Source organism: Myotis brandtii, unplaced genomic scaffold (assembly GCF_000412655.1).
Source record: "Myotis brandtii unplaced genomic scaffold, ASM41265v1 scaffold157, whole genome shotgun sequence".
Lineage (NCBI taxonomy): Eukaryota > Metazoa > Chordata > Mammalia > Chiroptera > Vespertilionidae > Myotis > Myotis brandtii.
Window position 1 is genome coordinate 5,136,876 of NW_005355708.1, and position 25,622 is coordinate 5,162,497.

Consider the following 25,622-nt stretch of genomic DNA (forward strand, 5'->3'; position numbering starts at 1 on the left):
GGAAGGAAGGAGAGAGAGGAAGGGAGAGGGAGAGAGATAGAAACATCAATGATGAGAGAGAATCATTGATTAGCTGCCTTCTACACACCCTACAATGGGGACCAAGCATGTGCCCTTGACTGGAATCGAACCTGGGACCCTTTAGTCCGCAGGTCGATGCTTTATCCACTGAGCCAAACCGGCTAGGGCTCCACACAGGATTTAAGTGCTATAACAGGTTAGAAAACATGAAACCAGCAATTACATTCTCTTTTTGTCTTGGTAAGATCAAAAAGACTGAAAAAATATATATAATGTTCAAAATAAAATGGTTTTCTATCATCTAAAGCAGTGGTTCTCAACCTTCCTAATGCCGCGACCCTTTAATACAGTTCCTCATGTGGTGGTGATCCCCAATTTCATTGTTACAAATTGAACCTAATTAAAGCATAGTGATTAATCACAAAAACAATATGTAATTATATATGTGTTTTCCGATGGTCTTAGGCGACCCCTGTGAAAGGGTCGTTCGACCCCCAAAGGCGTCACAACCCACAGGTTGAGAACCGCTGAAAAGCCTTCAAAAGAGAAAATTACCAAAAGGCTGTGACAGAACTTCGTTAAAAATAAAATGCTTTCCTATGATGTGTTGCCATAATAAATTGGGACAACACTAACTCCCTAGGCCAGGAAAAAGCCAAGTCCAAACCAAACACCAATCAAACATAGAAAACAGATGCACATTTTTGCCAAACTCACAAAGAGAATTCTTCTCGTAGACGCCTTCTATATTGCTTCTTCGGTTTCATGGTATTGAAGTAAGGCAGCTTGATAACATCAGGCCACACAGCTGGACAAGGGCTACCACAGAGTCGACTGAAAACAAAGCAGAAAGCAAGAACAAGGAAGTAAGTGCGTCAGCATCATGAATTCTGGAGATTCTAGAAGCAGAAACGATTACCTCCCAAGAGCTTATTAAATTAGAGGGCATGCAGAAAGAAAAACCTGGCCTCACTGCTTTAAGGACAAAAGGAATAGGACAGAAAGAATTGGTTACAAGATAATGAAGAGAAAATACTGGCACAACTACCTAAAATAATCCACAACATATTTGGTTTCATAAACATGTTTTAAATCCTCCACAGAGGTTTTCAGTACCAATTTTGTTCAGTTCAGTTAGTGTTAATTACAAAAGGCTGAGCTGGTCCTAAAATGTCCATATAAGAAAAACTGGCAGAAGAGAGCCCAAGACTGAAAATTTTAATGGAAAATTGAGTTTACTTCATAACAAATAATAAGTTATATACCACCTTTTAAAAAGTTTACATTAGCCTGCTATATTCTTTCCTTTAACTTTATTGAATAAAACAATCCAAATTCTATCCCAATCCCAGGTCTTCCTGAAACCCTCTATTACAGGTTCTATTTCATAATTATCTGTTTACATGTTTTATCACTTATTAAACTCTGAGCTTTTTGAAGGCAGGGACCTATCTTATTTATCTCTGAATCCTAAAGTTTAACAGAGAAAGGAAATTATTACAAAACAGATTCAATAAAATGTGTGCTAAATAAATTTGATCTTAATTACCCTAAGAATGAAATAACTATCCTAAAAATGGCATGCTTTTACATGAAGAATAAAAAACATGCAAAGTAAGACCTAAAGAGTAGGTGGAATACAACTTCTTTACATATAGAGCACATGACAAAATATATGGTAAACCTGATTGAGTGAAGAGAAACTTACTTGGACATAAGGAGCATAAAATCATTTAATAAAATAACTGAAAAGTGTTAGGAATTAGAGGATGTGATCACCTATCACACCTGGACACTCAGAGCACATGCACAGCTGTACCTGATCAGTTCTAGCTGCGCCAGCTCCAGATTAGCTTGAAAAATAGGCTTCTTTGTGAACAGTTCCCCAAGGATGCATCTAGAAAGAGTAAAACTGAGAGGTCAGAAGAGAAATCCCTGGAAGCTATTTATAGTGTGTCTCAATAAACTTTTATGGTATATATACCAGGTTGTAAATTAGCCCTAAACTGCAGTGTCTGAGTTGCATAAAAGAAAATATTTCTTGCACTAAAACTAGACAGTATAAAGGATTTAAATTTACCAGCAGGTTAAAAAAAACCCTTGCCACCTATAAAGGACAGCCTATATATTAGCAGAGAAAGAGAGTCAAGAGTCCTTTCCTTAAAAAAAATAAAAAATTAAAAAATAAAAGAGTCCCTTTATAACACTTCCATTGTAAATTAAGAAAATAAGACTAAAAACCCCACACTTCAATTTTACAAGGATGCTCAGCAGTTCCTATAAAGAGAATATGTATTAGCGTTGTTCATTTATCTGTTCTATGGAATGTGCCCTATACCAGCGGTCGCCAACCGGTGGTCCATGGACCACTGGTGGTCTGTGAGGTCCAAAAGGTTGGTGACCGCTGCCCTATACTATAGTCCTCTTAGCACTATTTGTTGTTTTTTTTTTAAAAAAGGTTATTGTCATAAGCCAAGATCAGTTTCAATAAGACTCTTAGATACAATATGCTTAAATACCTTTATCATTTTGAAAAAGCCTTTCAAAACTAGATTGACATATTTACAATCTCCAAATATCTCTCCACAAATTTATTACTATACTAATAACTAGAAAAATTAAACATAATAAAAATTATTATTTATTACAACATGAAAAATAATAACTATTTTGTGGTGGGAGGCAGACAACACCTTAACCAAATGACCAAAATTAACATCACTAATAAGAAGCAAACAAATGTGATACTTGAAAAGAACACGTATGGAGTATTCCAGCCAAAAATTCATAACCTGAAGCTATTGAGTAACTAGTCTTGTATTCTTAAAAAATGTAAATGTCATGAAGGACAAAGAAATATTAAAGAATTGTTCCAGATTAAATAATAACAACTGGATACTGGATTGGATCCTCTTATCAGGTAAGGTATTGTTTCCAGAACATTGTTGACAAAATGAGGATATGAAATGTAAGCTAAAGCACTCTATTAAATATAGTGTATCTAACAATGTTAAATTCTCTGAATTTGATAATTGTACTGTGATTATCCTATATAACAGCGGTTCTCAACCTGTGGGTTGTGACCCCTTTGGGGGTCGAATGACCCTTTCACAGGGGTCACTAAGACCATCGGAAAACACATATATAATTACATATTGTTTTTGTGATTAATCACTATGCTTTAATTATGTTCAATTTGTAACAATGAAAATACATCCTGCATATCAGATAATTACATTACGATTCATAACAGCAGCAAAATTACAGTTATGAAGTAGCAACGAAAATAATTTTATGGTTGGGGGTTACCACCACATGAGGAACTGTATTAAAGGGTCGCGGCATTAGGAAGGTTGAGAACCACTGCTATATAATAAAAAGGTAAGATGCAAATTGACCCCAATGGCAGAACGACCAGGAACGACCAGTCGCTATGATGCGCACTGACCACCAGGGGGCAGATGCTCAATGCAGGAGCTGCCCCCTGGTGGTCAGTGCACTTCCACAAGGGGAGTGCCTCTCAGCCAGCAGCTGGCTCATGGCTGGCCAGCGCAGCAGTGGTGGCAGGAGCCTCTCCTGCCTCCGCGGCTGCGCTAAGGAAGTCCAACTAATGGTGGGGAGCGGGCCTAAGCTGTTAGTCAGACATCCCCCGAGGGCTCCTGGGCTGCCAGAGGGATGTCTGACTGCCAAATAGGCCCTGATCCCCCGGGGAGCAGGCCTAAGCCAGCAGGTGGACATCCCCCAAGGGGTCCCGGAGTGTGAGAGGGCACAGGCCAGGATGAGAGACCACCCCCCTGAGTGCATGAATTATCATGCACTGGGCCTCTGGTTTAAGAGAATATCTTTGTTCTTAGGAAATGTACATTAAATATTAAGAGGGAAAGGAGCATGATATATACAACTATTTTCAAATAGTTCTGGAAAAAAATGCAGTATATTTATAAACACATTTTATTCTATGTATATATTATATATATGTATATACATCATACATGCAAATGTGGCAAGATGTTAAAAATTAGTGACTCTAATATGAATGAATCTCAATATAATTATGCTGAGTAAAAGATGCAAGAGGAAAAAAGAGCATACATTGTATGATTCCATTTGTATAAAATTCTAGAAATGGAAATCAATCAATAGTGATAGAAAGCCGAACAGTGATTGCCTAGGAATGGGATGGTGGGGACAGGAGAGAGATTACATGGAAACTTTTGGAGGTGATATAAACTTTTGATGGTTTCACTGGTATACAATATGTCTAATTTAAATATATACATTTTATTATACACTTCAATTAAAAGGTGAAAAAATTTTAACGAATCTAAACAAAGGCTATAGTAAAGTTCTTTGTACTGTTCTAGTAACTTTTCTGTACATTTGAAATTATTTCAAAATAAACTTAAAAACAAATGGAAAAATTTATATAAATACTTTATACTTTTTTGTATGTGTGAAATACTTCATTTTTTTAAAAGTGGGAGCCCTGGCCAGGTGGGTCAGTTGGTTGAGCAACGTCCCATGCATCAAAAGGTCGCAGTTTCAATTCCCGGTCAGGGCACATGCCCAGGTTGCGGGCTCAATTCCCAATAGGGTGCATGCAGGAGGCAGCTGATCAATGTTTCCCTCTCCCTTCCTCTCTCTGAATCAATAAAAACATATTTTAAAAAAGAATCTTTTCTCTAGTATGTGCGTTGAAATGAGATTTATTCAAAAATACTCACAAAACCAATGTTTACATAGTTTCACTTTAAAATTATCTGGCTTGATTAAATTTGAGAAAGCAAAACAAACCTAGCTCTTAAAGTTATTAGTACCTTTCTATTTGTATTTGTTAACCTCAAATGACAAATTCTTACGAACCTTATCAAGAGATAAAAAAGTAAAATAAAATTTAATTATGTTTCTAACATTAATTGCCAAATCAAATTCCAAATACAGTGCTGTCACAACTGATAAAATAAAAGGCTGAAGGAAAAAGCAAACAAACAAACCCAGCTGTGTTTTCAGACTCTAGGTATAATTTGTTGTACTAGTCTTTCTAGTTTCTCCCCAGAATTTCAAATTGAACTGCTCTAGTGAGTCTCTGAAAAGAGCATTCTACAAAAGTATCTTCAGAGAAGACTACCATGGATCACCAAAGTAGTAAGCTCACAAAAGTCAAATAAAATCTCAGTTCAATGAGTCACTGGGCTTTAAAGAAAGTCTAATTTTCTATAATTTTAATTTCAAATTTTGTTTTTGTGGCTTTTTAAATTTCAGTTTCCAGTTCTTTGGTGGGGAAAACATCACTATGTATCCAACACTTTGCTACTACACTAACGTGGCAGGTTGCAGAGACTAAAATAATAGTACGGAAAGAGCTATGAACTGCCCGCGCCCCCCCCCCCCCCCCCCCCCCCAATCTTAACGGAATGGGAAGTTACCTTTAGAGTCTAGTTGTGACAATTTAAATGCTAATACTGTTAAAGCAAATAGTCCAGAACACAGACATACCCAGCTTGAATCAGTATATTTAACTAAAGCTTCATTTGATCTGAGTAAGCTACCACAGAAATTATATTCTCTTTCTCCCTCACCCTTTTGAATTTTGAAATAAAACCCTTGCAATGCTCCTTTTAAAGAATGAAATAAAAGGAAAAAATGGGGAAAAGTGTTATGGTCCACTGTAAGTATGTATGTCAAAATCCTAAAGCATTCAGGTCAAGGACAGTGGTATGTATGCATAAGTCATACAGCATAAGAAACAATTAATGAACATGGGCCATGTAAAATGTCTATTCCTCTCACAAACAAACTGTAAATATTATTTTCAATGAAAAGGAACTAAGACTATTTAGAGAAATGGCTGATACGAGGTCTGGGGAAGGAAATAAATAGGATGAGCCTGGGACCAGAAAACAAGGAAGGCTATCAAAGACTACTATGAATGTATCAAAAAGACTCAAGAATTAACCTGAATAAACTCCCTAAAGACTGGACAGTTTGAACAGGAATAAGGATGATAACTATAATGGATTAACACATATCAAATATGTTTAATCCCATGAGTTCGTAATGAAACTAAAAAACAAGCCCCTCAAGCCCTCTCTTTGGTTATCTTTAGAGAATGCTAGAAAACCACCTCTTTATCTTGAAAATGGTAAATAAAAGAATTAAACCTTTATCCCTACCTTTTCCATATCATTTGTACCTAAGGTTAGCCAAATAGATATGTTATCTTTATTCCAGAAAGGAATGATATAATTAGAATATCACCATCACAAAACAACCACAAATGAACTAATGGATGTGGATCATTAACAGCTGATAACATTTCAAAAAGAGAAAATTATATGTTATGTAAAGTGGTGTATATTTGTGTGTAAATCTACCCTGGTAGGAATAAATATTTTACCAGAATTGCCTATATAAGGTGATAATAAAAAGCAGACTAGCCCTAGCTGGTTTGGCTAAGTGGATAGAGCATAGGCCTGCAGACTGAAGGGTCCCAGGTTCAATTCCAGTCAAGGGCACATGCCCAGGTTGCAGGCTCAATCCCCAGTAGGGGGCGGGCAGAAAGCCAATCAATGATCCTCTCTCATCATTGACATTTCTATCTCTCTCTCCCTCTCCCTTCCTCTCTGAAATCAATAAAAAAAAAATAGTCGTTCTTTTTTTAAAAAAGGGCAGACTAATCTGTAGTGGATTATTTTGCTGTTTTCAAATTTTTACAGATAACGTACATAGTTATTGCCTGTCCTCTGGGCAGAGGCTCTCACTGCCCCCCTCCCCCCACCGCAACTCTCATATACCATTTTGATAATCTGTCAGAAGTACTCAAAACCACCTGCAAAGTAGTTTCAAGGTCAGTGGGTGATTGGGAATCAAACCTAAATTCACTACAATATACAGAAAATGAAAGGAATAGAGAACCATGTCAAAAACAAACAAACAGCACAAGAATGCAATCAGTAAAATCCAGACTGTGGGAAACTGTATAGAATAAATGACCCAGTTTCTTCTAAGGAAATTGTCAAGGAGATAAGGGGACTCAAGATAGATAGAGGGAGAATCTATAATTAAAAGACTTGAGATAAGCAATTGCAATCTATGAATCTGATTTGACTGTATATGGATCCCAATTCAAACTAAGTTAAAATAAAAAGACAATTGATGAAATGTTTAAAAAGTATCTCTGAGCCAACCATCTTTTTCTTGGGGTTGTGCTACTGTCCAATGAACGACTAGTGAGGGCAGTCCAAAAAAATAAAATAAAATAAATAAATAAATGAAAAGTAGCTCTGATATTAAGAAATATTCAACAACAGATTTCTCTGAAATTTGGCTAAAAGTTTATCCCCATCCTTTTAAACTAAAAAAAAAAAAAAAAAAAAAAAAAAAAAGCTACAAAAATCAATGTAGAGCGAGAACAAGATACAAGTTCAACAATACGTGAGTTACAAAGAAAAGAAAAAGTAAAGGGAGCCTTACCCACAGCTCCAAACATCTATGGCTGGTGTGTAACGCTCCTCTCCCAGCAGAAGTTCTGGAGGTCGGTACCACAGAGTAATGACTTTGTTTGTATAAGGGCGACTGAAATGTAAAAAACAATCATGACATAAATTTACAATAGCTTCTGATATAAAATACTTGTACAATTAAATGCAAATAGAAATAGCTGCCAATTGAAGTTGGGACTATCAAAACAACTCCACAGCAACTTAATAGTTCAAAAGTAGAAGTTGGGTTGATTTATTTTAGTTTAAGGCTGATCCAAGAACTTAAGATAGAATTTACTTTCTATAACCTAGGTAGTAATACATTTAGAAAATTAGGGAACTCTGACAGTTATTGCAACTTGCAGGATACTAGAATATCCAAGAATAAAAAGCATTATTTCCCACATGTAATTTTGTTAAATGTCTCACCTCTCTTCAGAGTTATAGAGCCGAGCAAGTCCAAAATCTGCTAGCTTGATTTGCCCACTGTAAAACAAAATCAATTATTTTCATAACTAACAGCAATAATCTCCAAATTATACCTAAAAAGTTAACTGTTAATTTAGGAGTTAGAGGATTTACAAAAATTGATTTTAATCTCTGCTTTTAACCTGCTTTCCCAGGTTAAGTCTCTTTTGATTACTCCAGTAACCTTAGGGTTACTAAGCCTTGGGGCTTTTTTGGGGGGAAAACTACTAATTTTTGGATTTGACTCAACTAAATATTTCCTTCATGTCTTGGCAAACAGTGGCTAGACCAACCGTGGGCAAACTATGGCCCGAGGGCCGGATCCGGCCCGTTTGAAATGAATAAAACTAAAAAAAAAAAAGACCGTACCCTTTTATGCAATGATGTTTTCTTTGAATTCATATTAGTTCACACAAACACTCCATCCATGCTTTTGTTCTGGCCCTCCGGTCCAGTTTAAGAACCCATTGTGGCCCTCGAGTCAAAAAGTTTGCCCACCCCTGGGCTAGACCCTCATGATTAAATACTTATTATAGGGGGGAGAAATGGCTGTTCTAGATTAAGAGAGATTTAAGAGGCCTAACAATTAAATCCAACTCAAAATCCAAACTAAGTATACAAAAGATATTTTTGACATAACTGAAAAAATATATGGATTGAGTGTTAGAAGATAATCTATATATATAAAAGCCTAAGTGACCGTTATGACTGGATGACGACACAACTGAATGAACGGTTGGTAGCTATGATGCGCACTGAACATCAGGGGGCAGATGCTCAACACAGAAGCTGCCCCCTCGTGGTCAGTGCACTCCCACCCCCAACCTCCCATGGTTCCCTCCACCCCGCCCGCTGGTCGGCCCTGATTGGCCCCGATAGCCAGCCAGGTCAAGGGACCCCACCCGTGCACAAATTCGTGCAACGGGCCTCTAGTAGGTAATAATTAATTTTGTATTTAGGGTCAAATGTAATGATGTCTGTAATTTGCTTTAAAATAACTCAAACAGAGTCCAGCCTGCGTGGCTCAGTGGTTGAGCATCGACCTATGAACCAGGAGGTCAGGGTTCAATTCCCAGCCAGGGTGCATGCCTGGGTTTTGGGGCTCGACCCCCAGTGTGGGGCACGTGCAGGAGGCAGCCAACCAATGATTCTCTCTCATCATTGATGTTTCTCTCTCTCTCTCCCTCTCCCTTTGTCTCTAAAATCAATAAAAATATATTTTAAAACAAAATAACTTAAGCAGAAAAATAAAAGCAACGATAATAAAATGTTAATTGTATATGTAATTAATTATATTAGTCTCAACTTTTTCTTGTAATTTGACTTTTTCATAATAAAAAGTAAACACTGTGGCTATCACAGATTTTTTTCAAACAGGGACGATAGCTTTGATCTGAGCTAACAATTTTTATGATGAATGAGGCCTTCTACCAACATATTACCATCACTTCCTAGAACATCTATATATATATATATAAAAGGCTAATATGCAAAGTGTCCCCTCAGGAGTTCGACCGAGAGATTGGGAGTTCGATCACTCGCTATGATGTGCGCTGACCACGAGGGTACAGCAGGGAACGAAGGAAGGCCCCAGTCAGCAGCCAGAAGGCCCCAATCAGTCCTGATCGCCAGCCAGGCCTAGGGACCCTACCTGTGCATGAATTTCATGCACTGGGCCTCTAGTAATGATATACAACTGTGACCTAAGAGGGGTTTTCAAACTGTAATATGAAATAAAAATCACTTGGAAAGCTTATTAAAAGTATCCTGGGACCTACTGCCAGAGAAGCTGATTCAGTAGGTCATAGCCCCAAAATAAGAATTTCTAGCAAGCCCACAGTTATATGCAAGTACTGTGGGCTTAGACTTTCCATTAGCAAAAAAATTAGGACTCACTAAAGGCTCAATTGATGGTTAGCATTTTTTAGCAACAAAGTATTTTTAAAATTCAGTTATGTACATTTTTTTGACATAATGCTATTGCACTCTCAACGGACTATAGTGTAAACATAACTTTTATATGCACTGGGAAACTAAAAAATTTGTATGATTCACTTTACTGTGATATTTGCTTTATTGTGGTGATCTGGTACCAAACTAGCAAAATCTCCAAAGTATGCCTGTAACAACAAAATTTTACATTAAATCAACTCTAATCATTTCTAGTAAAGATTATGGGCATCTTACATACTTGCTCCAAACATCATTACATTTTAAAGGTCAATTTATAACCAAATTCTGAGAAAAGCAAAATGGGAAGGAATAGCTGACATGAGTTTTATTTTTAGTTTTTTTATTTTTTATTGATTTTTCACAGAGAGGAAGGGAGAGGGATAGAGAGTTAGAAACATCGATGAGAGAGGAACATCGATCAGCTGCCTCCTGCACACTTGCCACTGGAGATGTGCCCACAACCAAGGTACATGCCCTTGGCCAGAATCGAACCTGGGACCTTTCAGTCCGCAGGCCAACACTCTATCCACCGAGCCAAACTGGTTAGGGCTGACATGAGTTTTATAATGAGACAAAAAGGGTTCCTCAAATTTCTTGGCATCTTACTCTGAGAGCCTGAGATGGTCCACGACTCAAGGCACATAGTAGACTAAAAGTTAAAATGGCAATAGACATAGTTATGGAAAAATAGGCCAGACCTAAATATCACCAGCACCTAATCCACCCCTTCCCACTACTCTCAGTAAATGACCTTCATTGAAAATAGAAGCCATATGTTACCTATAAACTTTTTGTACCTATAACCTTCTTCCCCTTCCTTTAACTACAGAACAAGTTTGGCAATCTCTTCTCCTGTTGAAGGCTAATCAACACCTACATTTGTGGCTACTACCACCTGTGGCTTTAATCCCAACTCCTCTAGACCCTCCCTCCTTTAAATTGTTCTGAATCTTTCCTGAATCTTCAACTTTTATTGATTTTCTATTCCATTAGCATTTAAATATACTCAAACCTCTGTATCATTAAATATAAAATTAAAGACACATCTACCATCACCTTCCTATTAATTGTCTTACCCATCCACTTACCCCACAGTCACCACTGACCTTTTAATTTTCACATTCTTGTAAGTCTTATAATCTGTCTATATCATTAGACATCTATGGCCACTCACTTCTTAAACTTGCCTATTTTGCATTCGTGATATACTTTATTTTCTTCCTCTTTCTTTGCCCATTCCCTTGGGTTCTATCTTCTGACATTTTTTCTATGCTTGGTAACTCCTGAATCCATGTATACTGCTAGTTTGGAACTCCCACATGACTTACTAGCCCTGCTCTCCTCCCTCTCTTATCAACTGCTTTCTCTTTCTTCTCCAGCTGAGGTCTCCTTACCATTCTCTCCAGGTAATATCACCCAGAAGTCTCTGTGTAGACAGAATTAAATGGGAAGAGCAAAAGCTACATATAGCTAGACTATGAGACTCCTACATCCCACCTAGCTTCCTGAATTTCCTGATTGTGGGAAATCAGGAACAGGGAGGGGCCTGACCCACCAACCAGAAAAGACACTGAGCAGGATTGTAGTTATTCCCTTGCCTGAAACATCCCCCATGGAGGAGCAAAAGGAACAGAAGAAAGAATGATAATACTACAGTCCAGAAAGCTGCAAGCCGATAACCATCAAGTTCTTGAAACATTACGACTGTAGATGTAAATTAACTATGCCCAGCTTTAATGAGAATTCTGGGTCATAGAGATAGCAACAGAAAGAAATAATCTCTTAACACCATGTTTTGTCTCAAAAAGTTATTTAAGTACAAATATATGCAGTTTATATATTTTTTAACTTAAAATAATGCATTAATTTTATAATTTAAAAACAAAGAATTAACTGAACCAACATCCTTCAGTGGCTGTCACTTATGAAGTTTAACCTCCTTAGCGACTTATACTAGATCCTTAAATTGGTTCTTGCAACTGTCCAGCTTTACCCTAGCAATACTGATTTTTTCATTTTCCAGACATGCTATGTTATTTTCACATTCATGTGCTTTTGTCAATGCAATTTATTTTGCCTAGAAACTCGGCCCTCTGTTGTCAGTCTTCCTGATAAATTCCCATTCATTCCTCTATACTGCATCTCCCCAGGTGCTCCCAAATTCAAGGAATAAAATGGCTTAATAAAAAGTTTATTGAATTGAGCAATTTATTTGTTTAGCTTCCCTACTAAACTCGGAGCTCTCCAGTGACCAACCAACCACCCTATGTAGGACTTTCAGCACTGAAACCAGGACAGTCCTGGGTAACCCTGCATGGTTGGTCACCCCACTCCACAAAGACCAAAAAATGTCAGAATCATTTCATATTGCTATGTATGTTTGTCAAATTTTTAAACAGAAATGTTGAAAACAATGAGTGAATCTGCCCGACCGGTGTGGCTCAGTGGTTGAGCATAGACCTATGAACCTGAAAGTCACGGGTCTAATTCCCAGTCAGGGCACATACCCAGGCGGTGGGCTTGAACCCCAGTGTGGCGCGTGCAGGAGGCAGCAGATCAATGATTCTCTCTCATCAATGATGTTTCCATCTTTCTCTCCCTCTCCATTCCTCTCTGAAATTAATAAAAATATTTTTTAAAAACAAACAAAAATACAATGAGTGAATCAGACAAAGGTGGCTGTAAACAGCCCAATTTCCTAAAGAAACAAATACTGGCCTGATTTTAATAGTGTCAAACTTGCTTTTTATTCCTCAATAGATAGGACTATCACCAATGACAACTGTGCATAATACATCTGATATTACCAATGGAATTTAGGCAAACAGCCAGAGAGGAAGAAAGTAGATGATAAAAACTTCTGAAGAGCCCAGCCAGAGTGGCTCAGTGGTTGAGCATCAACCTATGAACCAGGAAGTAACGGTTAGATTCCCAGTCAGGGCACATGCCCGGATTGCTGGCTCGATCTCCAGTAGGGGGCATGCAGGAAGCAGCCAATCAATGATTCTCTCTCATAATTGATTTCTATCTCCTCCTCCCTTCCCTTCCTCTCTAAAATCAATTAAAAAATATTTTTTAAATTAAAAAAAAAAAAAGAACTCAATGTATGTTTGAATATTATTTACTAACTATGGCAAAAACTCTCTGAATAGTCCTATAGGATATGATCTGATTCCCTTAAATGTTTGCAATTTACAATCCTACCTCTGTTAATTCCTTATCAACACTGAGTCTGGAGACTGCAGATCAGGATACCCCTATTATAAGTTGTTCCTAAGGTACAAACACCAGATGTGTATGTAAACGCAAAAAACTGTATTATTGGCTCTACCTATAACCCCAACTAATTTAAACTAAGGGGCTCAGAAGGGAAAAAATGCTTAACCTCATTTAGTTTTACTATATTACCTGTTGTTCAGCAAAATGTTAGAACATTTAATATCCCGATGCAGGAAATTCTTTTTGTGACAGTAATCCAATCCTTCCATTAGTTGTTTCATGAATGACTTGATATGATCCTCAGAAAAGTGCACCAAACCAGATTCTAGCAGTCCCATTAAGTCATGGTCCATATACTCAAATACAAGATAAAAGGCACCTACACAGGATAAAAGAAAAATTAAAAACAATAGAAAAAGGATTATTAAATTACAATGCTTCAAATTTTAACATAATTTTGGAGTTGACCATAAGGCCCTCTGGAACAACTGCTTAATTTTATAGATGAAGAAACTGAAATTCAGAGTAGCTGAATAACTTGCCCTTTCTAATAACAAGTAACAAAACTATTTGAATTAATCTTCTGACTCCTAGTCCAGAACTCTTTAGACTACTATGTCTTCAGGAGGACAACTGCCCCAATCATGTTGCATTACTACTAGTCTTTTATGATCTAAGTCAATTGGCTAATGATAGACCTTGGGCCAAATCCAGTCTGCTTGTCTGTTGTAAATACAGTTTTATTTGTAACACACAACCATGCCCATTTGGTTACATACTGTCTATGACTACTTTTGTAGAAATCTTTATATTCATTAATAGGACTCACATAATATGCTGGAGGAGAGGGGGGGAAGCACAGTCTATTTAGTATAAATTGTTAGTAAATTTCATAGTATTTAGTAATGAAAGAAAGATGAATCATCTATTTAAACTCCCTAAATTTAGAAGCAGATAAAAAAAGTACTTTTAGAGAACTGTAAAAGATTTGAAATCCATACCATAATGCCACTTTCAACAGGGTTCATAATAGAGACAAATATCAAAACATAAGAAATACTAGACCTAGTTAGACAATGATTTATCTGGTCTAAATGTCTGTCTCCTAGTAACATAAAGGCAAGGATTCTGAATCTAGGGGGTAGGCTTGAAGGACTCTTCGAACTCTCTGAAACAGTATACAACATTTTAAAGATATATATATGCAACATATTAAACATATTTTTTTGAAAAATGGATCCATGTTTAAAGAGGTCATGACCCCAAAAAGTTAAGAACCACTACATTAAAGGAATATCTTAGAGAGATTTAGCTACCACCTCATACAAATTAATAAGAAAAGCACAAAACTGTAAAAGATAAGGAGACAAAGGACAACTCAAAAAAGAGAAAATAAGTAAAACTAATAAACATGGAAAAAAACTCAGATGAAATATAAGAAATGCAATTCAAAATAATATACTTCACCTATCAAGATGACCATTTTTTAAAAATATGTACTCAATGTTAGGGAAGATAAAATGGAATGGACACTCACTGGTGGGACATAAGTTATTACTCTCTTTCTTAAAAGCAATCTAACAATAAATATGAAAATCCTTTTGACCAAATAATTCTATGTCTCAGAAACTATATTAAGAAATAAATCTAGCCGAAACCGGTTTGGCTCAGTGGATAGAGCGTCGGCCTGGGGACTGAAAGGTCCCAGGTTCGATTCCGGTCAAGGGCATGTATCTGGGTTGTGGGCACATCCCCAGTAGGAGATGTGCAGGAGGCAGCTGACCGATGTTTCTAACTCTCTATCTCTCTCCCTTCCTCTCTGTAAAAAATCAATAAAATATATTAAAAAATAAATAAATAAATCTAAATGTAAAGATTTATGTACAAAGATGTTCAATGCACTGTTATATATTTTTAAACTGGCAATTAATTGCTCAACAGTGACTGATGAAGTAAATGTGGATTCATCTACCGTTATGCACAGTCATTAAAACATGTTAATGATATGAGAAATTGCTTATGACAAGCTATAAAACACTAACTATATTTGATCCCAGTAATGTTAAGATAAATATATATGTAATATAAAGTACTAGAAAGAAATATGCCAAAATGCTAATACTATAGTGGTTCTATGGTATACTGGATTGGAGTGAGAGAAAAGTGATTGCCATTTTCTTTTTCTTATTCTCCTACTAGTGTCCTGGTGCACGAATTCGTGCACGTTGAAAGGAAATTAATTAGAAAATGGCCAGTGGGGCGGGACTGCGCGAGATGGGCCGGACATGCCCTGGAGCCAACCTCCCGCGGTCCCTTCCCAGCCGGCCACATCTGGGGTGGCGCCGTGGCTTGAAGGGCATCTGCAGAGTGAGCGGGGTCCCTCGGCCTGGCCTGCAAGGATCGGGTCAAAACCGGCTCTCTGACATCCCTTAAGGGGCCCCAGAGTGCAAGAGGGCATTCTGCAAAGTTGCTGTCATACAGGGTGTGGAACACAAATGCAAGTGTGTAGTAAACCAGATTCGGGGCCAATAGTGCCCCAGCAACAACATAACCCACGGCCAAAGGTGGAATCACACAGCCCCACAAGGAATCGGGTTCCCTCCTCTCTGGTTTTGGGTGTGTCACCTGAGAACCACTGCTGCCAAGTCACTGCAGCTCGGCAGCTCCTGCATCGAGCATCTGCCCCGATGGTCAGTGTGTGTCATAGTGACCGGTCAGACGAGCAGAGGAACACTTTGCATATTAGCCTTTTGTATAGATAGATATTTTCAATTTTTCCACAATGGGCATGCATCACATCCATCCATTATTTTATTATTTAAAAAATAACTAATTTAGCCCGGCCTGTGTGGTTTGGTGGTTGAGCATCTATCCATACCAGTTCAATTCCTGGTCAAGGCACATGCCCGAGTTTCAAGCTCAATCCCCAGTGGGGGGGCGTGCAGGGGACAGCCAATCAATGATGTTTTTCTCTCATCGATGTTTCTATCTCTCTATACTTCTCCCTTCCTCTCTCTCTAACATGGAATATTCAGAGTATTATTCCCCAAAATAAACCCAGTATCAGATCTAAATACTATTACATAAGCAGAATTCCCTTTTAATTGCTTTAAAAGTACTTCTACCAAACTACAGAGGTGCTACTTCCCTAGTGCTAATATCTTTAAGACTATGTAAATAAGTCCAGATTAATCCATTACATTCTAAATTTATATACTTCAATTCTGTTTTTGTAAAATCTATTTTTAATTATAGTTGACATACAATATTATATTAGCTTTAGGTACACAACATAGTGAGATTCAACTGTTTTATACTTTATGAAGGGATCACCATAGTATGTCTAGTAATCACTGGTCAGTACACATAGTTAATACAATATCATTAACTATAATCCCTATATTGTACATTACATCCCACTGACTTATTTTTTTTAAATATATTTTTATTGATTTCAGAGAGGAAGGGAGAGGGAGAGAGAGAAACATCAATGGTGAGAGAGAATAACCAATCGGCTGCTTCCTGCACACCCCCCTACTGGGGATCGAGCCCACAACCCTGGCATGTGCCCTGACCCAGAATTGAACCATGACCTCCTGTTTCATAGGTCAATGCTCAACCACTGAGCAATACTGGCCAGGCTGGGCCCCTGACCTATTTTACAACTATAAGTTTGTATATTATTTTTGGTTAATCTTCAACCAGGGATATTTTTCGGAGATATTTTCCCACTGATTTTTAGGGAGAGTAGATGAGAGAGGGAAAGACAGAGAGAAACATCAATGTGAGAGAAACACATCGATTGGTGGCCTCCTGCACAAGCCCTGATCAGTGCCGGGTCCAGAGGGGAGCCTGCAACCAAGGTATGTGCCCTTGACGGGAATCGAACCTGGCACCCTTTGGTCCACAGGCCAACGCTCTATCCACTGAGCCAAACTGGCTAGGGCAAAGTTTATACATTCTTTTCCTCCCAATCATATTCTCTTGTAACATTCTAGATTATATTCACACATGCCATCTCTTCACAGCTGCCCATTTCTAAACCTTCAGACTTTTTTCAATAAAAGTATATTAGATGTCATATATAGACTACTTCAAACCTAAGTATGGGAACAAAACAAAAAACAATTTTATTGCCCAAATAGACAAAAGTTAAAAATCCAGGAAAACAAACGTGAAGATTTAGAAATACCGGCACTGAATTCTAAACTGTATCAGTGAAAAACTATGTAAAAATATGGATGCACATAAACAATAACCAGAAGGGATGATGTAAAAATGAGAGTAAGAAACAAACTCATAGATACAGAGGACAAACTGATGGCTGCCAGATAGGTGAGGCATTAGGATATAAGCAAAAAAGGTGAAAGGAATTAAGTACAAATTGCTAATTATAAAATTAGTCACCAAGATATAATGTATAGCATAGGGGATATAGCCAGTAATCCTATCCTATATAATAAAGATGAAATATGCAAATGGTCGTTACATAACAACGGACCGCCTAACGACTGGATCACGGATCAGCAGGAGGGTGGGGCAGTGAGCTACAAGCGGGCGGCAGAGAGCTACAGGAGGGGGCAGGGCAGCAAGCTATAGGGGGGGGGCAGTGGGCAGAGAGCTATAGGAGGGCGGCAGCAAGCTACTGGCGCATGAATTGGTGCGCAGGGCTACTAGTAATGTAATAACTGCATGGTGACAGACAGTTACTAAACTTGTGGTGATCACTTCATAAGGGATATGAATGTCTAATCACTATGTTGTACATCTGAAAGCAATATAATATTGTTTGTAAACTATAATTAAAAATAATTAAAAATTTTAAGAAATGAAAGTAACTGATAAATCTGGGTTTTAATTTCCATAATTGTTATTATAATTTGTAAAAAAAAGACTTTAAGTGGTACAGCAAACACTAATTTTAATAATTAACAATAACTTCTAAAAGTATATGAGTACAGTGAAAAATGGACATTTTATAAAATAAGCATTATTCAACACAAAAGCAATATGCTAACTGACATCTTAATTCTGGTATAGGTTCAAGTAAAAAGTTGGAGTTTAGTAAAAACTATAAACAATGCAAACAGACAATATGCTAAGAAAGAAAAATAAGATGTACTAATCTACCCTGTACATAGTTCTTTGCTTGTACCTTTGTCCTTCTTGAAATCCAGTGCATCTTGTTTATCTGTGACAATTTCCTTCATGTTAACAACACTTCGGTGGATTAGCTGCCGAAGGATTTTGATCTCACGAATGGCTGTGATTGGGAAGCCTTCTTTCTCATTGTCTAGTCTCACCTTCTTCAGGGCCACTAGCTCTCCTGTCACAATAAATTCAAATTATTATAGTATCAACTAGCATTTTTTTGGCTACCATCTAGTCAATATATGCCCTTGCTCTGAAAGCCTGACTTAATGCCTATTTTAATGCTTTTATATCTTAAAAAACAAGTCCCTAAATTCCCTTTCTTATCTTTGATTTCTTTAAGACTTGAATTTTTATAAATCCCATAATCAGTTAGGCTTAAACATTTTGGTTATTAAAATACACCAATAATTCAACTACATTATTTTATCTTCAAGGACTAAGCCCCTTATCAAACAAAGAGCAATTTACAAATTTTATTTTTACCCTCTCTTAAATTCCAAGCAAGCTTATTATAAAACATTTACAAAAGACAACGAAAAAGAGGAGGGTTTTTAAACTGTAATAATTATACTATTCTTTTGGAAAATTTTAGTCTATTTAGTAACTTTTGGAGACCAAATTAGAACCCAAAACTTACTTTTGATAAGTCCACTTAAGACATCAGTATTGCTAACTTTTTAACCTGACATCTAAATTTCGTGGCAATATTTACCTGTGTCTTTGTCCTTGGCTTTATATACTTGGCCATAGGTTCCCTCTCCAATAATCCCAATAATGTCAAACTTGTCCACACAGCGTTTCCCCCAATCACTTTCTGTCTGTCTTCGTTCTCCATAACGAGGACAACAGATTCTAAAAATGACAAAACAAAATGTTGTTTTTTAAAATTAAATCTACTAAAAAAAAAAAAAATTCTTTTATGATTTCTCTAATTCCTGAGTCTTCTATGAATTTCTTTATTAAAAAGGCAGGAATTAAATAATATGAAATAAATAGTTTAAACCGTCTCTCATGATGGCTAAAACACAGATTTTTTTTTACTTCAGGAAGACACAAGATAAAGTAGATTTGCTGCTTAGTTTCTGACCTCTATTGAGTATTTGCTTACTCACCTATAGAATGGGAAAAGAATCCCTACATCATAGGGTTACAATAAAAATAGAAAACTTTGGCAATAATAAGTACTCAAGAAAAGTAAGTTTTTATTAAGAGAGGAATGCTAACAATCAGAAGATCAAACCCAGATTCTACTACATTTATGGTGTGGCAATTTATGTGATTAAAGAAAAAAAATCCCACATCTATTAATTTCATTAATATGTACATGGCTTACACACCCTGAGTATAAGGGCTTTTTTTTTCCCTTCAATACTCTAAATATTATGAACTCAAAAGATACAATGGGATCAATGTTCGTGATATATTTGGATTGGGGAAATTATTGCTTGTCTAAAAAAAATAATAACAGCTACGTATCTGTGAATGTAGATGAATGGGTCTCCTAAGTAGTAGGTTTTTATCCATTAAAATAAAATAATAGATATACATTAGGCTCAATCTTTTATGATCCTACTAGTGTGGGTTGTAGAAGAAAGTGTAAGATTTAAGCTCCAAAGTTCTTCACTGTAATAAAAGCTGTACTTAAGGTAGGTCCCTACAAAAACTCACTTTGGTCTCTTTTTATATGGTTGCTGAGGTGGTGTGATTGCCTTTGGTTCTGGAGAGTCAGGTGGAGATGGATCCCCACCAGGGAGTTCTGGAGGGAGAGGGAGGTCCGTGAGTAAGTGACGTGGCCTTTGTTCCTTCTCTTTCTTTACGGGTTTTGAAGGCAGAGTTTCTTTTGGACTAAACAATAAAGAAGAGAAGAAAAGATCACAATTACTTAAAGGATATGCAAATAAAACTATCAAGATTATAATGTCTGGCTATTAAAAGATCACAAAGATTTTACTTTTAAAGGAAAAAATCCATAATACAAAGTCAGAAAAAGGAGTTTATCAAAGTTAAAAAGACTTGAATTTTGCAAAAAGAAATCTATAATATATTAAAGAAATAATAGCCCTGGCCGGTGTGGCTCAGTTGGTTGAGTATCTTCCTGCGCAACAAAAAGGTTGCTGGGCCCTAGCTGGTTTGGCTCAGTGGATAGAAAGTGGGCTTGTGGACTGAAGAGTCCCATGTTTGATTCCGGTCAAGGGCACATGCCAGGGTTTCGGGGTCAATCCCCAGTAGGGGACATGTAGGAGGCAGCCGATCAATGATTCTCTCTCTCCCTCTCCCTTCCTCTCTGAAATAAAAAAATATATATATTTAAAAAAATAAAAGTATATTTTAAAATAAATTTAAAAAAAAGAAAGGTCACCAGTTCAATTCCTGGTCAGGACACATGCCCAGGTTGTGGTGAGTATGGGAGGCAACCAACCAATGTTTCTCTCTCTCTAAAAATCAATAAAAATATATTTTAAAAAATAAAGAAATAATAAAAATTTTGGAATATTATTTGTAGGTCCTTTAACAAACTCTTCCTTTAATATCCTTCCCAAGATTCTATTTAGGTGGTTTTTTTAAGATTTTTAAATTGATTTTTATAGAAAGTAGAAGGGAGAGGGAGAGTGGAATAGAAACATTGATGAGAGGGAAACATCAATCAGCTGCTTCCTGCATGTCCCCACCGGAATCAAGCCTGTAACCCAGGCATATGCCCTGACTGGGAATCAAACCAGCAATCTCTTGGTGCATGGGGCAACACTCAAACACTGAGCCACATGGGCCAGATTCTATTTGGATTTTTACTGAGATTAAATAAAATGCAGAAAGTAATAATCTTAAATTTGCAAAATTCACTACAACTCATGGCATCATCAAACCTACTCTATATTTTAACCAGCAAAGATTTAAACAACAAATGAAAGCTCAACAATGTAACACTACCATATCGCTAAAGATGTGGAGAGAACTTGGACAAAGGGAATAGTATTTTAGAACTCGGAAAAAGAAATAAAGCTAAGCTGGAAATCAAAACTAGTGAAAAGTATACTGATTTATTCTATTGGTTTGGAAGCAAAAGGCAACCATATCTGACCTGCCAAGATGGATAAATAAACCTCAAACTAAAAAATCTAAGGAGAAGTCCAAGCAACTATTACAGAATCATTAAAAGCAGGTGCAGCAGATCTCTCATGTTAATCAACAAGTTATAGTCAGTGGGGGGAAAAGGATGACTTTTCTGGAATAGATTGGAAAATCTCAGTTTGAGATCCAAATTTTAACTATATCAATTTAATTTAATTTAATTTAATTTAATTTAAGTAGGTGAAGGATTTTGTGCCATGCATGCCCTCAGAAAAGACAGTGCAGTATATTAATTCATTCCTACAAATAAAACCATGTTAGATAGTAAGCCTTTTCTATTCCATCACAGTATTAGAAGGTTGAAAAGGATCTGAGAATCGTAACCACAGTAGGAGCCTCCTCCACTTTTTTTGACAAGTGGTTATAAAAAACCATATTCTCCTTTTTCTTTTTAAAGCAGATTGTAACTTGAGCATTACATTTCCATTCAAAACTTGATCTGAATTACTTTTGAACAGCTTTACAACATGTCTAGACAGGCTTATAATTTTGCTATTCTAAGCAATACTTTTCTTTGGTAAACAAGCCCTATAGATAGTTACTCCTATAAGCTGGTTCAGTTTAACATACTAATTTCTAAAGGCCAGGTACAAGCAGTTGATAACTACAGGGAATGGAAGTCTTAAAAGTAGATCTTAGAAGATGAAACATATTCTTTCATGAATATGTTTCATAAAGACTAGCTCTACCCTTGCAATGTACCTTTTTGAAGCATACTGCTGCCCTTTGTGTGTGAAACAATCTCAAAATCTACTTCCTCCTACCAATTTTCATCATTTTAAGCTCTTGTCAATCAGACAGAATAGAATCTAGATTAGTTTGCAAAATGATCATCTGAGCTTTCTGTTAAATTACTGATAGAGATAACTTATGACATTACAATTTGCACGATTCTTCTACCCTGGGAACAAAGCATATTACCAGGAAACTCTCAAGTCAGGATACAATATACGTTCTTAAAATTTCCCCAATTTTCAAGATATTCAGGGAAAGAAAATTGCTCACTTCTCAACTAATGTCAGATATTGTTTTGTATTCCTGAGAAACTATTTTTAAATTTTTATTTTTCAATTACAGTTTACATTCAATATTATTTTGTATTAGTTTCAGGTGTACAGCATAGTGGTTAGCAAATGTTCTTTGTAAATTTCAACTCCTCATGATTCAGAAATGCATTAGTTCTTGGTTCTGCTTCACCAGAATCAAAGTATCTGAATTCTATCATCATTATTTCATGTAAGTTCAGTCTATGTTTTATAGTTAGGTTTTGTTTTCATCCAAAGTTTACTTTATGGATTCAAATATAATTTGCTGTGAAAATGTACATTGCTTCTGGAAAAAAATCACATTGGTAGCATGTTTATTTCAAGAAAGAATGAGTGTTTGACAGGATGTGTACATCCTACTAATTTAGGACATACATGTTGAATATGGATCAAATGCTACTTCAACAAATTCCAAAAAAACCCCCAAATTCCAATGTTCCAAAAAACCTTGGAATGATGGCCCATAAAATTGCAATGCTTAACAACATTATGGTCTTTAGCCTTTAGTGTAGGGCACTCGGTAAAATATAGCTCTATATAGTTCTGAGGACATACAGATGTCGAGATGTTCTAACATAGGGAAGCAGACACTGACTCTTAAGTCATTACTTAAAAATCCAGTACCATGAAATACTGAACTACCTTAATATCAGCACTTCCTGGTTCCCCATTTATACCTATAGACAGCTCACATATGGTGAGTAGATTGAATAATACTCATGTATAATAATTTTTTTTAAACCTCACCAGAGGATTATTTTTTCCATCACTTTTCTGTTTTTAGAGAGAGAGTGGAAGGAGAAAGAAAGAGAGAAAACATCAATGTAAAAGAGACATATCGATTGGTTGCCTCCTGCATGCACCCCAACCAGGGCTGGGGGATCAAACCTGCAACCGAGGTACGTGCCCTTGACCAGAGGTCAAACCCACAACCCCTCAATACACAGGCCAATGCTTTAACCACTGAGAACACTGGCCAGAGCTCATGTATAAAAGTTGTCAAGATCCAGGACTGCCTGAAGTTTAAGAGTCTCTCTTTTTTAAAATTCTTTATTGTTTAAAGTATTAAGTAAGTCTACTTTTTCCCCCACTGACCTCTCCCCAGCTGCCCCCACTCCCCAAGAGTCTCTTGAAATTTATAATGAGATTTAATCTGTATAATGTAAACACCTCTAATAAGAAGTCTTTATTGTTAAAAAAGAAAGTATAATTCCTTTTGAACTATTTAAAAAGAAAATTTCTTCATAATGTTAAAAATTCAATAGCATAAACTTTAAATATGATAATTTATCCTCTTCCACTTAAAAGCAGATTATTTAAAAAGCGATTTATTCTTACAAACTTCAATTAAAAATTCGAGTTGAGCGCTGACTGGTTTGGCTCAGTGGATAGAGTGTCAGCCTGTGGACTCAAGGGTCCCAGGTTCGATTCCAGTCAAGGGCATGTACCTTGGTTGCGGGCACATACCCAGTAGGGAGTGTGCAGGAGGCAGCTGATCGATGTTTCTCTCTCATAGATGTTTCTAACTCTCTGTCCCTCTCCCTTCCTCTCTGTAAAAAAATCAATAAAGTATATATTTTAAAAAAAAAATTTTGAGTTGATCTCTGGTTGGGTAGCTCAGTTGGTTAGAGCATTGTCCTGAAACGCCAAGGTTGCAGGTTCGAACCCTGGTCAGGAATCAACCACTGAATGAATCAATAAGTGGAACAAATCAGTGTCTCTCTCTCTCTCTCTCTCTCTCTCTCTCTCTCACACACACACACACACACACAAACAATTCTTGTGTGATACATTAAAAATTGGAAAGAACCCAGCCAGTGTGGCTCAGTGGTTGAGCGTTGACCTAGTCACGGTTCAATTCCCAGTCAGGGCACATGCCTAGATTATGAGCTTGATCCCCAGTGTGAAGCATGCAGGAAGCAGTCAATCAATGATTCTATTATCATTGATGTTTCTATCTCTCTCTCTCTCTCTCCCCCTTCCTCTCTGAAATAAAAAAATATATTTTTAAAAAATTAAAACTAAGCATACTATTAGCAAAATCCTAAATCAAATGTGAATGCTCATATAGATCCCTTCTTTTTCTCTAAGAGTTCAATACTTTAAATAAACAGCCATTAAGAATAGTGTAGGCCGGCCAGTGTAGCTCAATGGTTGAGCGTTGACCCATGAACCAGGACATCATGGTTCGTTTCCCGGTCTGGGCACATGCCCAGATTGTGGACTCAATCCCCAGTGTGGGGCATGCAGGAGGCAGCCGATCAATGATTCTCTCTCATCGTTGATGTTTCTATCTCTCTCCCTCTGCCTTCCTCTCTGTAATCAATAAAAATATATTTTTAAAAAAGAACAGTGTAGACTCTACAGAAGTCTAATAAACTCCAAATAAACCAGGCTACCAAAAAAAAAAGAAAAAAAGAAAAAGATTTATAAACCCTATATGGTTAACTGAAAGTTTCATACAGATGATCTCTTTCAAAGCAAGAGATCCTCATGAACTAAGTTCATGAAGAACATACTATATTGAAGTGGGTGTTTGGCAGTCTTTGTTTTGTTTTTGTTTTTTTATATCCTCACCTGAGTACATTCTTAAGAGAGAGGAAGGGGAGAAGAGAGGAAGAGAGAGAAATCGATGTGAGAGAGAAACATCAATTGGTTGCCTTCCCTATGTACCCTGACCCAACCTCCAACCAGGCTGGGGATCAAACCCGCAACCCAGGCACGTGCCCTGATAGGATATCAAACTGGCAACCTTTCGGTGCACAGGACAACACTCAACCACCTGAGCCACTCCGGCCAGGCAGCCTTTGTTTATTGAAACCAAGAAATATAAACCATGAATCAGAAAGGCTTTTGCAATACCATTAATTAAATTCCTGCATTTGATACCTGGGTTAATACACTCCTGTGCAATCTATATGCTTGAAAGAAAAGTTTCATTCTTTTTCCAAAAGGATTTTAACTAAAAGAAGACAAATCCTCTAATACAAGCTTTATGTCATCCATGTGCCAAATGATTTAACTACATGCCCAGTGTCATTTCACACAGACTCTGACTCCTTCAGCAGTTTTACTTATTCATTCACATAATCAATATTTACTGATTGCATTCTGTGTTCCTTGTTTAAAGCACTGCAGGCAATAAAAAGCT

The 25,622-nt window shown here is 36.9% G+C and overlaps 1 protein-coding gene across 9 annotated transcripts in view; it reads right to left on the reverse strand.

The window, feature by feature from the left end:
- CDK12 (cyclin-dependent kinase 12) overlaps positions 1-25,622 on the reverse strand; it is a 77,814-nt gene that overhangs the window by 41,306 nt on the left and 10,886 nt on the right. For all 9 annotated transcript variants that reach the window (XR_001361229.1, XR_001361226.1, XR_001361228.1 and 6 more), the window contains exons 3-10: positions 19,965-20,141; positions 19,009-19,148; positions 18,298-18,468; positions 13,332-13,521; positions 7,932-7,988; positions 7,495-7,596; positions 1,841-1,918; positions 739-855 (exon numbers count right to left, since the gene is read on the reverse strand). Coding sequence is in view for 4 of the 9 variants with exons in the window: in XM_014536162.1 (XP_014391648.1) it covers positions 739-855; positions 1,841-1,918; positions 7,495-7,596; positions 7,932-7,988; positions 13,332-13,521; positions 18,298-18,468; positions 19,009-19,148; positions 19,965-20,141 (1,032 nt within the window). In the remaining 5 variants the exon portion in view is untranslated. The remainder of the gene's footprint in view (positions 1-738; positions 856-1,840; positions 1,919-7,494; positions 7,597-7,931; positions 7,989-13,331; positions 13,522-18,297; positions 18,469-19,008; positions 19,149-19,964; positions 20,142-25,622) is intronic.